This window comes from Alligator sinensis, unplaced genomic scaffold, assembly GCF_000455745.1.
Source record: "Alligator sinensis unplaced genomic scaffold, ASM45574v1 scaffold885_1, whole genome shotgun sequence".
Taxonomy (NCBI): domain Eukaryota; kingdom Metazoa; phylum Chordata; order Crocodylia; family Alligatoridae; genus Alligator; species Alligator sinensis.
The window spans coordinates 1,605,396-1,618,717 of NW_005842056.1; the positions used below are offsets into that span (position 1 = coordinate 1,605,396).

Here is a 13,322-nt window from a genome sequence, read left to right on the forward strand (position 1 = left end):
AAATATCTAATCTATCTCTATTATCTGCATAGACTCTCTCTGTCCTCTGAGTTTTGAAAATTTCCCGTAGGCACATTTGTAAATTGAAGCCAAATGAGGAAGAAAGGCGTGAAAAGTATTTGAGAGTCTAGCTGAACGAGCTGTAATTTGTAGTCATGTCAGACACCAGTTTAATCTTCGCACTACATGGGGGTAGCATCCTGCCTTTCTCTTCAGCTAAAATGGTGAACAGTGGCAATAATTGTGTGTCTCTGTGTGCCTTTGCGTACTTTTGTGGTCTGTTAAGGGGGTTTTTTTTTGCGCACACATGCCAGTGCCTTGCTAGCCTCTTTGCTTTCCTGTCTGCTATCCATCTTCTCTCACGTTGTCAAGGTTTCAGGCAGGAGTAAATGCAGGGTTTCTATATCTCCTTAAACCAAGTGTCTGCACCTGCAGACTATTCTCCAGTGTATTATCCAGTCTAATTTTAAATGACTCGAACAAGTGGCTTCCCACCATTTCCTTTGGGAAAGTATTTCAAGATCTCACAGGCTTCACTGTTTTGAAAGTGTTCCTTATCATTAATCAGGCGGAAGGCAGTGCAGAGTGGCACCTTAGGGACTAACTGGCTCAGAGAGGCATGAGCTTTTGTAGGCAACAACCTCTGTTGTCAATGCTACTAATGCACAAACACTCATACCCTTCACAGCATCCAACGAAACAGGTTGTTGCTTGCAAAAGTCCATGGTTCTCTGACCCGGTTAGCCTTTAAGGTGCCACTTCTGCCTGATTTTAGCTTAAAGTGGCCGACCAACTCTGTGGCTATGGTTAGTCTGAATCTTCCTTTACTCCTACACACACAACAGGTTTAAGCTCCTATAAATTACATAATTTGAGTATAGCTGGTAAGATTTTTTCCTGCGTTCTCTTCACTAGACTCATTCTTCTCACAGAGTACGTTTTACTTGATCCCCAATGTGGTTTCAGATCATTCAGAGGTACACTAGGCATGATCTTTGCAGAAGATGTGCCATGAGCACCACAGAAATCTTTACACGGCCTTCACTGACCTGACTAAGGCCTTTGAAGAGGCCCTGTGAAAAATCCTGATAACATTTGTATGCCTGCCAAAATTTGCTACTCTTATCAGACTTCTTTGTGATGACATGACAACAGTCATCCTAAGCAATGGCTTGGAAACAGACCCCTTCCCCATTCAAACTGGAGTCCCGCAAGGATGCATCATTGCACCAACACTTTTTCCACTTATATCATGGCTATTCCACATCTAATTGCTGATAGACTTCCATCTCAAGTCATGGACAGGAATCTCTTTAACATCAACCAGTTACATTCCAAGATATCCATATCCAAGATAACCAACACCTCCGTTACAGAGCTTTAGTATCCTGAGAATTGTGTTGTGTGCTCCCACTCAATTGTGGAGCTCCAGGTTTCTCTCAACTGCTTCTGTGAAGTGTATGAAATACTTGGATTCACTGCCAGCCTCATGAGAACCAAGATACTTTACCAGCCTACCCCAAACCAGCCAGCCGCTCCCCCACATATTGCAATTAGAAGGCAGGCAGTCTTTGGAGAGCGTTAAGAATTTCCCCACCTGCGTAGTCGCCTTTCCCAAAAAGTAAGCATAGATGATGATAGTCAACAGTGGATAAAATCTGCCTTTGGACATCTCCAAAATCAAGTATGAGAAGGCATGAACCATTCTGAGCAATCTTGCTCATTATGGTGGCAGACAAGTGAGAGAGAGAAAAAAGGGAAAGAAGCTGTGACCTGATATCACCAGGATCCACTCCTTCCTGCTGCAACTGTCTGCAGTATTTGCAATCAAATATACAGATCTCAGATTGGCTACTTCAGCCATCTCTGGACTCTGATGACTTCCCTATCTACTGCAAGACTGTCAACCTCGGACCAAGGGACTGCCGCTGCCACTGACACCAATGTAAATTATCCCAAAGTCTGGAGTGGACAAATGACCAGCTCTCTCAGGGTGGCAGCATGCAGTAGGTACTATTAGAGTACCTTGACACTGGGAATTGGGGGAATAGACATCCTGATTGCCAGGAGCAAACACCTACTCCAGGATGGTACCCCTAGATACACATCACTTACACTGGGGTAACTTGGACTGCTGTAGTTGTATTTTTGCTTTGTCCTGTGTTGATTTTTCCCTGTGTTAATTTTACACCAGATTCAAATAAGTTACATTAGAGTAGAGCTATATGTCACGTGTGTACTTTTTTCATGCTAATGTAAAGACCAGTTACATTGGCGTGGATAGTGGGGCAACCAAGACTTTTGTTTAATTTGTACTCTCTTGGACCAATCCAAATGACACCTCTGCCTTCTGCATTTGCTTCCTTCCCTCAGCGATTCTGATTCACCCACCCCTGTGCCACATGGATGTGGCTATATGCTGTGAATTGGGGGTAGTACGTGTGGAGCAGAACAGCTTGCTTGAAAATGCCCCTGCCAACTACAGTAAGTCTTTGGTCCGAAGAGTCCTTGCATCGACTGTTCCTGACTAGTGATGGTCTAGCCATCTTGTAAAGCTGAGGCTTGCTATTTTCTATCCAGATTTCTCTTTCCGAGTGAAGCCAAGAAATAGGCTGGAAACTAAGGATATAGCCACACTGCTAGCCTATTCACTTGTTCCTGCCAAAGCTTGGAAATAAGGCAGTGTAGATGGTATAGCTTGGCCCTAGACCAAGAAGCTGAGATGATCCTGCCTTGAGCAGAGGGTTGGACTAGAGATGACCGCCTGAGGTCCTCTCCAGCCATACTAGGACTGTAAGCTTTCTTTAGGCAGAGAGCCTGAGTGTGGCTCTGGGCATATGCTCAGGGCTGTGCTACGCTTCCTCATGTCTAGGCTTTGGTGTGGACAGAGTGGGAGCGTGTGGGCAGGGGGTGCTTCTTGCAGGCACTGCCATGCTAGTCCTGGGGCAGTGTAGATGTGTTGTAGGTTTGTAGAGTAATGAAACAACAGGTACTACGATGCCGTATGTGCATCTGATGGATGGTCGTGCTGGTGTGAGTGTATCTGAAAGTGAAATGCCTATCAGCAGAAACCTCCAGTGCTGCTGTGTCCCTGAGGGAGGTATGTAGAGTAGGTCTCCTGAATGAGTAAAAACTGTACCAAAGATCTGGCCTGGCTTAACTCCATGCTACTCCAAACCATCCGGTATACTCCATTTCCCCAATTTTCCATTACTAACAGTGATAGCTATTGCATCACCAGTTTCTGTGTTCCTTCATTAGAGCCCACTGGTGATATTTGAAGTGGTCTATGTGGGGTGTGGAGAGCCAATGTGAAATTTGTCACTCATGGTGTGCAATGGTGCTACTATCGTAGAGTGAGGCAGTGATATCGGTGCACTCTTCTGGGACAGTGCAGGGCACACAGCCCAAGGTGTGGGACCTGGGGCAGGCACCCAGCTATGGTGCTATCTCCTCACAGAGCTGATCAAGGCAACCTGGAGTCTGACCATCCTGAGGAGACATCGGATGTCTTCTTTGAGACAAGCCTTCTACCATGTGTGATGCTTGCAGTCCAAATCCTGCCCAACAGAGCACCCCCCAAAACCCCTTTTCCCAAACAAAGGCCTGACCCCCTAAAGGAAGAAGTGCTAGAGACCTAATGGCATTCATTAGATCCAACAGGGATTTTACTTTTGCTGTGAATTCTGCATGGAAGGTACTTGGCTATTTAACATTAAGACTGGTAGTATATCACCGTTCGTCAGCCAGATGATGATGAGCTTTGTTCCTCTATCTGCCATTGAAAAATTAAGGGTAAGCTAGTACTGTGTCCCAAGACCGTAGCTTCTCCTTAGCAAGATGTGATAGTGATTTCTTCCAGCTTTCAAAATAGCTCTCTCAGACAATTACCCTTTCATTTTTTTTGAGGTGGGGAAAGGAGGGAATAGGCACCAACCTCAAATACCCAGTAGTTGGCTGCTGAGGGCATTTACCTAAGTGTGAGAGATCTCAGGTGCAAGTTGTCTTCCAAAACTGGCAGAGCAGAGACTCAAGCTAAGGTCTCCTGCACCCCAAGAAAGTACCATAATTAGCACACTATTGGCTCTCCAGTGCTGGGAGAGTCTCTTTTTCTCCCTTATATTTTATCCCGGACCCAAGAAACCTTTTCAACAATCATTTTGTTGAAATCCACTATTTGCTGAGAAAAGTTTGGTTTTGATGCATTGGCTTTTTCTGCTGAATACCTGGTTCACTGAAAAATTGCCAAGCAGCTCTCGTTCTACCAATATCATCTCGCTAAGAACGCACACGTAGATTATCTAAAGCCAGTCATGACCGAGTCTGATTCATCCTCCATGCAAGCTGTACAATGGATTTGAGCCAAGAGTGCTGTAACCCAAGCATTATTTATGTGCAAAATAAACCTCCCAGTGAGCTGTGTAGCATGAAGAAATTACTCATCTCCAATGCAGTGCAAATCTAGCCAAGCTAAACATGGACATGCTGCCATCTCATTTGAGACCAGTTATTTTTAACCATTAGGCCAGCAGGATTGGGAAGGTCAGTGCACTCTAACAGCCTTGGGCCTGACGCAGGAGCCAGCTCCTTTGACTTCCCATCCTTGCTGATCATGAGCTATGCCTGTAAGAGTAATGGTACCTCAATGTCCTCCATTCTGAACTGAGGTAGTAGTTGTGTAGTTGTAAGAGGCTAGAAACTTGCCTGGGTCTATGACAGGTCACTTAAATGACAGATTTATATCTGATTTATGGGTGTGGGGATAATCCACACCAAATCTCATTTGCTAAGTATGTTTTTCCTTTTCTTTTGCCTTCTTCAGTAGCGGTATCTGCCCAGTCCCTCTCCCTGTAGGGAAGGACAGTACCATCTCACTACATCCTCTCACTATGCAAGCTGCCAGCAGTGCTGGCAAAAACGACCCTGATTGAACTCTGCTTTTGGGTACCTTCAAGCAATCCCATTGCTTTCAATGGCATCAGCAGGTTTGCCCAGTCCCTGGAGATGGCCCTGCTTTTGTGTTAGTTGCAATGTGAGGCCGAGGAGGAGTAATCACTCAGTCACCAGAATAAATCAGAGACTCACAGCTCCTGAGTGTGGCTGAGTCAGAAGCTGGGTCTGGCAGGGTGAGGGTCATCGACTCTGTCTTCTGGGAGAGCTTCCCTTCCTGTGTGGGAATGAGAAAGTCTGTGAGCTGCTGGTCAAACAGTTGTATTTCCATAAAGAGATGATGGGAATGCTGTTGGACAGAAGGCAGTAGGACCAAGGAGCATCTCCTCCCCTCTCCATGTTGTTGTGGCCCTGATAGTCCCTCTTTCTATTAGGTTTGGTCTGTCTTATTCCTGTCTGTGTTGCTTTATACTATGGAGACTGCATGTCTTCCATGAAGCTGTGACAACCCCCTGATTTCAGGCAGTGCTCCTGTGCTATGGGCTGGACTCTAAACTATTGCCATTATTGGGCCTTTGTACATGTCACGTTTTTTGCCCTTTCTTGTGCTGCAACTGCATGACTACTTGCACAAGCGGGTTTTCCAGGCTCTTTAAAAGTCTTTCCAGTGTATTGAACTAAAACTCTTTGGGTGTAGTTTAGTTTGGCTTGCCAGGAATTAAAGTGTCCCGTCCATGGATTTGATGCGTGCAAACACAAAGGCACTCAAAGACATGTAATGGGCCTCCTTGTCCACCAGATGGCGCTGTGACTTTTTTGTAGTTCACCCCTTTGAATGGCTTTCTAATTGCTTCACTTGTTTTTTCTTGTGTGTTTTGCAGTTTCCTTGCTTCCACAGCTGCGTGGACATGGGGTGGGTGGAGGACCCCAGGCCAGGGGAGCAGCACTGGACCATCCTGCTCTCCTGCTGCCAGGGACCCGGCTTAATTCGAAAACCTAGTGTGTGCAAACACAGATGCAATGCTCCAAATTAAACAACTTTAAATTTTATAAACCTATTTAATTTAATGAGGATTGAAACCTGTGGTGTGTACAGGCGCCCACTGAGGCTTCACTAAAGAAAGCCCCAGAACCCTCTAAGTTTCAGGTGTCTCACAAATCCACTATTTACCTCTGATCTTGGTTTTGACTATGTCCCTCTTACTCTTATGAACAGTGCCTTGCTCTAGGAGACGTTCAATTCATTTCGTGAGTAAGGTGCCTGCGAGGTAGGCATCTAGATCCCTTTTTGGCAGGATTAGCACTTCTTGAGGGCTATTCTGATCCCCTTCTCCTGCCTGTTCTACTGCTCTGCTTTCTGTTTCCTGTTTTCTGCTCCCTGTCTGATCTGTTGTTCTGCTTTCTGCTCCCTACCCTAAGTGCTGCTGTGTTCCCTGTCCCTTCCCTGATGTGCCATATGCCATGCACACAGGCTGCCTCTGCCATTTATGGCAGGCATACCGTGGGTTCACCACCTCTGCCCTAGAGGGTCTGAGACGAAGGTACAATTCCATGGGAGTAAAGCTCTCCAAAACCGGTCCTTTGAGGGCTTGTCTGCAGCAGTGCAGTAGTGGGGTCTAGCTTTGCGGGGGCGGTGGGGACCTGACTGGGCATTACACAGAGCATGCTCTGAACTGGAGCAGGCCTGGAAGGATGAGCCTGCAGCAGCCTCGCTCATGTATTTTGGGGTTTGGAGCATGCCTGTAGGCTCAGGTAGGGATGTATATGCAGGATGGGGTCTAGTCCTCATGGTATCAGGACCCACAGCTGCAGCAGTGTTGACAAGCCCTGAGATTGTATCTCTTCTTGTTTAGGCCATTTGCAATGAGGAGTTGTATTTTTCTGTCTGCCTTCCACCCTTCTCATAATTGTGCTAAACTTTAAGGTTATCTTAAGTGTCTTCTTTCTGACTTAGGCTAACCTGTTCATTTTTGTTCAATCTGTCCCCATAACTTTCAGAGCTCATGTTTCTGATACAACCTTTGTATCAAAAAGGTTGATGATGAAGACGACAGAGGCTGGGGAGGAACCCAGGCGATGAGCTGAGCTGAGCTGGGGGGGGACTCAGAGCTCTTTTGGGGGGGGCACAGGGAAGTGGCACCTGTTGCCCTGGGGACCCCCCCTCGCCTGCCACTGGGGGGGTGCCAGGGTCATGTGCCACAGGGTCATGGGCTGGCATAACCCTTGGGGGAGTGAACAGCCCGCACTGTTCAATTTCTTTATCAGCGATTTGGACGATGGGGTGAAAAGCAACCTGTTCAAATTTGCTGATGAAACCAAGATTTGGGGTGAGGTGGGCATGCTAGTAGGGAGGGAGAGACTGCAGCAAGACCTGGATAGGTTGCAGGGGTGGGCTAACAAAAACAGGAGGCGTTTCAACACGGACAAGTGCAGGGTGCTGCACTTGGGCAGTAGTAACCGGCAGCACACTTATAAGATGGGAAACTCCCTTCTTGAGAGCACGGAGGCAGAAAGGGATCTGGGATCTGAGAGGCTAAGGGACCTGAACCTGTTCAGCCTCCACAAGAGAAGGCTGAGGGGGGACCTGGTGACCGTCTATAATCTCACTAGGGGGGGACCAGAAGGGTTTGGGGGAGAAGTTGTTTCCCTTAGCGCCCCCCGGGATAACAAGGACTAACGGCCACAAGTTGTTGGAGAGTAGGTTTAGATTAGACATCCGCAAGAACTACTTCACAGTCAGGGAGGCTAGGATCTGGACCCAACTTCCAAGGGAAGTGGTGCTGGCTCCTACCCTGGGGGGGTCTTTAAGAAGTGGCTCGATGCCTACCTGACTGGGGTCATTTGAGCCCAGTTTTCTTCCTGCCGAGGCAGGGGGTCGGACTTGAAGATCTACAAGATCCCTTCTGACCCTACTTCTATGATTCTATGATTTGTGGCCCTTGGCTGCTTCCTTAGCCAGGTAATCATATCCTCCCTGTGGTGCAGCAATCAGGAGAATTATACCCTGCCCTTTGGTTGCCTACTCGTCCAAGTGCAGTCAAAAAAGGGCTTTTTGCAGCAGTACCCTGATCAATATTCTACCCCCGATGGTAATGAAGTTCTACCGCTCCTCCTCTAGAGATGTCTATTCCTATCAGCCCCTTCAATTTACATTTCTTTCACATATCCTGTGCTCTGATAAGCACTGCGGAGTTGAGGCCAGCTCACGGGGCCATTTTTGCGTGTTGCTGTGCACAAGCCAACCCTTTTCAACTCCAGTTCATTGCCTGTCATGGGGGCCCGCTGAGGACATTCCCTTCATTGTGTTTCCTGGACAATTAGCAACACAATTCATAGAGGTTGGGGCTCACACCTTTGCTCTTGATCATTCCTGGTTTTAAATCACTATTGGCTTCAAGCAGAAGTGCATTTGAGAGCAAGGAAGGGCAGGGGCCTAGATTAGGAAGGAGGAGTCTCCTGCACAGGCTGGTTTTGTGCACACTGGAGAGATGGGCACAAATGGTCTAGTTTAGGTGAGATTAGGTGAGACTATTCTCACAAGTGGATGTTCCCTGATTCCAGTCCATGGTGTGAACTGGTTGTGTGTATTGGCACTAACATTCAGACAATTTGCCCCCCCTCGTGACCCATCAGCTACTAATAGAGGGTCAGATTCTGCCACATTAATTACTCACGTTAATTAGTACGTTTTGCTGGGGTAGCTTCACTGAGTGCAGTGAGGCCACTGATGGAGCTGGTGTGTGCAGGTGGCAGACTTTGGCCCAATGGAAGCCCAGTGCATGCTGGGAAGCCAGTGCTGTGTCTGTCATTAGCAGGTGAGAGGTGAGAACCAGGTTTTTGGGAGTCCAGCGCAGCCTGCTTCAAGATCAGCTGTTTGCCTCTAAGCCAAACCCAAGGATTACAGGTAAACCTACCCTGCTGAGCCTCCGGTCTCACAGCAATACACATCCACCAGAAGCGATGCCCTCTTCTCAGCTCTCCTTGCCATTCCCACACTGACCCCATTGAAATCAGAGGGCTTTTCACTGCTGAGTTCACCAGCACCAAACTGTGGCCCTAATCCCAAAAGCAAACAGGCTTTGGGGCATGGGAGAAGAGAGTTCACCAACCTTGGTGGCCGAAGCCTCTGCTGTGGACGTGGCAGGACTCCTCTGCGGTCTCCTCCTGCTGCTCTGGGGTGAAGAGAAGGGCAGTTCTGTCCAGCATTTAGCCCCCTTGGCCAGAGGCTGGAGGGGTGTCTGCCTGCTGGACTCAGTTTTGGTTTTCCTAAACCTGCCACTGGAAGAGGTTGTGAGGAGCGGGTCAGAAGAGACAGGCAGAAGTTGGGGAATGGGAGTGACTCTGCTGGCATCAGAGCTGGTCTGCCGCCTCCTGGTATTCACCGGAGTGGGACTGGCATGGTGGGTGGTGCTGGACCCGCTCCTGGAGACATTGCTGGTGGGGCTTTCAGGTACGGCAGCTTTTGTCCCCAGAGGATCCTGTTCGTTGTGCAGTAGACGGTTACTCGGCATCCTCTAAAAGAGATCCGTCAAGAGGTTTATTCTCTACTCGACACAATTCTGTCTGCAGGGACCCCACTGCAATTGTGCAACACGGCCCCCAAGCCCACCCCCTCTCCCCCTCTCTGGTTCATGACAGTGCTCATGTTACCTCCTAGACTTGGAAGAGCTGGTCTGCACAGCCTTCCTCCTGACCATAGGAGCCAACTGTTTTTTTGCTGGGGTGGGGGTGGTCCTACGATGATACCCCCCCTCTTCTCTCCATGGCAGGGCTGCAGCAGAGCTGAGCAGAGCCTGCGGTGGGAGGGAGGCGGGGGGGGATGTGGGCTGCCAGCAGCCAGTGCAGGGCTCCCAGAGGGAGCAGCAGGCAGCCTGCATTCATCCCTGCCCTGCGCACAAATCTGGGGGGCACATGGGTCCCGTGCCCCCCTCCTCAGTAGGGAGCCAGCCCCCCTGTCCCACCCTCTGGGCTCTGTCTTGCTCTTCACCTTGGCCCTGGGCCTCATGCACCGCCCTGCCTGGGCAGCACCCCTGCCCTACTCCCTTCCTCACTGTGGCGGTCTCATCTACCCTGCCCTGCCATTGACTTACCTGCAGGCAGCTGGGGGAGCTGCTCTCCACCACTGCCTGGGGCTACTTTCCTGGCCACGTGCATGTGTGCGCACACACACATACACACGGTGTCCCCTGTGTCCTGCTCCCGCAGCCCCTTGTAGTCTGCAGCGCTGCCAGCTTGCAAGGGAAAACCCGCTATTTCCCACTTTTTTCCGCAGTGAACAGAAAACCCGGATTCCTGCACAATACTGGGAATCTGGGACAAATGCTGGCCTGGAGTCATGCAGCCTAGGACTGGGATTTGATGTTCCCATTTCAGGACTGTCCTGCCCACTTAGAGATGGGTGGTTAGCGGGGCCAGAGCTCGCAGGCCCCCACATACTTGGCACCTATGCTCTTGACTCTGGGACTGCTCTCCCCAAAATGATTGCTCTCCTGGCTCCTGCTCTGGTTTACCAGAGACCAACAATTAAGCAGAATAAAGGGCTTGAAAACAGCCCCGAGTGGCTCGGCATACACGAGCCGAATGCTGCGGGGTGTGCTTCATGTCTTTGCTCTGATTCTCAGTTCAGTTCCTACTGATGCACTGAGACAGTCTGGCCAATGATACCTGCCCTGCCCTGCCCTGAGTCTTCTTCAGACCACTTGCTGATTCCTACACATGGCTTGGTTTCCTCACTATTTATTAAGATGACAAAGGATGTCAGCTTCCATCTATCTTGCATAAGTCAATTTGGACTCACCTTGTGATTCTCTTGCGTTGATGTGCCACTTTCATGATCCAGTAAGTTTTGATATCTACACGAGAGACAGAAGATGATGCTTCACCCCCTTTCCAGATAGCGCATTCAAGCATTACAATATTTTTTTTTACCTAAAGAAGAATCCCAGATGTTTTGCAAAGCTCTTGGGGGCCATTTGCATCCTTTGGTTTCACTAAAAATCTACTTCTGATCTGGATCTAAATTTTGGACGTGGGGATAGCTCTGAATTTGGCCGAACAGAGATTATTATTCTTGAAGCGTGTGGGAAATGCCACTCCCTTGATTTAAAGCCCACAAGGGATGGTTGTTCAGTCTGGCCTCCTGCCTAAAGTAAGGCTGTAGATTTTCCCCAGGGATTCCTCCCCTGAGCCAAGCAACTTGCAGTTGAACCAGTTGTAAAGACAATTTCATTTTGATTTAACAACGTTGAGAGGCAGAGGTTTCACTGCAGCTCTTGGTATGCTCCTTTAATGTGTAGTTACTCTGGCCATTAAAAATAATGCTTAATTACGAGTCGGACTTTCCTACACTTCTCCCGCCCTGGTTCGCATAATGCCTTTGTCTGATAGATTAAATTCCTCAGATATCTTCTCTACAGAGAGGGGCTTACAGATGGATCAAGTCACTTTTTAACTGTGCTTTTGGTATGCTAGGTAGCTTGTGTGCCTTCAGGGTCCCAGTTATCCCCACTTGACATATTCAAATGACATATTCAAATACTCCACATCTATTCCTGGTCTTTTTATTTTTTTTTTAGCAAGATAAATTGAATGGTTGTTTTGTTTGATTGATTGTCCTGCAAGTATTAGCAGCTGACTGTTATTTTAAGTATGTCGTAAAATAATACAGCTGAAGTGACTACCACCGCTCACTAGATGTTCTTCACTGCATTCTTCCCTGTCTGCGTTGTCCATCTCATTTGTTGTCTGTCTCCCCATATTTTTCAGGCTCGAAAGCCTCATCCCATCCTTCCTTTGGCTGCTCCTCAGGCTCTATCTCACTCTTAGGATTGATATGTTGTGCCACCGAACATGCCAGGCGAGTACTGTCTCCCCATGTTGAAAGTGGGGGACGAGAAGAGGGTACGTGGGAACTAGCACCAGGATAATGAGCCCCTTCTGAAGGAGATTGCAAGCAATAGTTTAGGGACGCATGCATGTGACAATCTTAAAACCTTTGTTCTGGAGGAATGTAGAAATCTTACAGGAAAACGTGTGGGCACAGCCTTACAGAAGGTCGGTTGAGGACCTTTTGTGGTGCAGGCTGGCCTCAGGGATGTGCTTATAACTCATTGCCTTTCAGGGCAGTTTCAAGTGAGTGTCAGAGGGAAGAGTCTGATACTATAAATCGTCAGTCTATAAGATTAGAAAGACCTTCCAAAGAGAAGGCCCTGGTCTGCTGTATAAACCTTGGAGACTTAGTTCTACCTAATATTGGATAAGATTTTTGTCTGTGATGAATAGGCACCCATGCTAAGCATGGACAGGGCTCTGCTGGTGTTTCACATTTTAGCTGGATCTGGACTGCTGTGAGGGTTAAGTTCTCCAGGCCTTTACTTGGTGGTGTATTTATATAGATTGACCCTAATGCAAAAATGCATCCTTAAGATTCGAGCTGCCCTAGGGCACCATTACTGGTCAATGAAATCGCAGCAGCACTAAAGCAATCACTTCTCTGCAGCAACTCTCTACCCTTGTGGGAAGCACAAATACCCTCTCAAACAGATGAGTTTTGCAGTATGCCCTTAGGTTACCAAATTCCCAATATTTCCGAGTTCTCAGAGAGATTCTCACTGTCTTCCCAGCTCTCCCCTTTCTTTGAAGCTGAGGCACATCTTGGGTGCTTATGCTGACCATATCTCTTGTAGAATGGCCCAGGGAGAGAGCGCATCCCTTAAGTAGGCTGGCTTTAGGCCATTTAGGCCATTATAGGCCATAATCTCTGCTGAGAGTTTGTTTGGCATCCATTGTGTTTTTAAGAGTTTGTCAACACTGCCCAGAGTGTGGGACGGATGATTTTTCATGCAGTCAATACAGATCTCAATATGTGGATACTATGAAATAGTTAACGACCTGTGGAACCTAGTTGCTCACCTGGCTACTAGCTTGGAGACAGAAACAGAGTTTCTTAGAGACCGTGAAGCTCTGTGGTCTGGCCCGCTTTGCGGAGAACCAAGTGCTGTATGAAAGGATGGAGGCTGCCTCAGCTTGTCAGCGCTTGCCATGTTCTCTGTCTGCTGCCTTCAAAACAGAGAAACAAAATCAATACCTACATGCCTGGGGGAAGTGTTCACAAAGCAAATGGGATCTTCTTCATTTGCTTACTCCATGCAACCATTTATGCTGTAAAGAACAAACTCTACCTTCCGTGACACCTCTGTACACCTGATTTGAGCAAAGTCAGCAGGGGGTAGGAGGGGATGGTACATATATACTGTGCTATGCTACAGGACAGTATGTGGGAGTGGTCATGTGCATGCCCATGTTGTGGTGATGAGCATGGATTTAGTCCTGGGTTCAGAAAACAAAGCAGCATGATTTAAACACATGCTTGCAGTCAGTCCCATTGAACAGTGCTTATTTCAGCTCTGTTTCTTTGGACAGCCTGAACTCTT

General features: G+C 48.0%; 1 protein-coding gene and 1 long non-coding RNA gene across 3 annotated transcripts in view; one reads left to right on the top strand and one right to left on the bottom strand.

The window, feature by feature from the left end:
- XIRP1 (xin actin binding repeat containing 1) overlaps positions 1-13,322 on the bottom strand; it is a 45,393-nt gene that overhangs the window by 30,047 nt on the left and 2,024 nt on the right. For both annotated transcript variants that reach the window (XM_025203375.1, XM_025203376.1), the window contains exons 3-6: positions 12,802-12,948; positions 10,688-10,742; positions 9,000-9,404; positions 5,086-5,167 (exon numbers count right to left, since the gene is read on the bottom strand). In XM_025203375.1, coding sequence (XP_025059160.1) covers positions 5,086-5,167; positions 9,000-9,404; positions 10,688-10,742; positions 12,802-12,948 — 689 coding nt within the window. The remainder of the gene's footprint in view (positions 1-5,085; positions 5,168-8,999; positions 9,405-10,687; positions 10,743-12,801; positions 12,949-13,322) is intronic.
- LOC102369727 overlaps positions 1-13,322 on the top strand; it is a 49,753-nt gene that overhangs the window by 10,951 nt on the left and 25,480 nt on the right. The window lies entirely within an intron of this gene.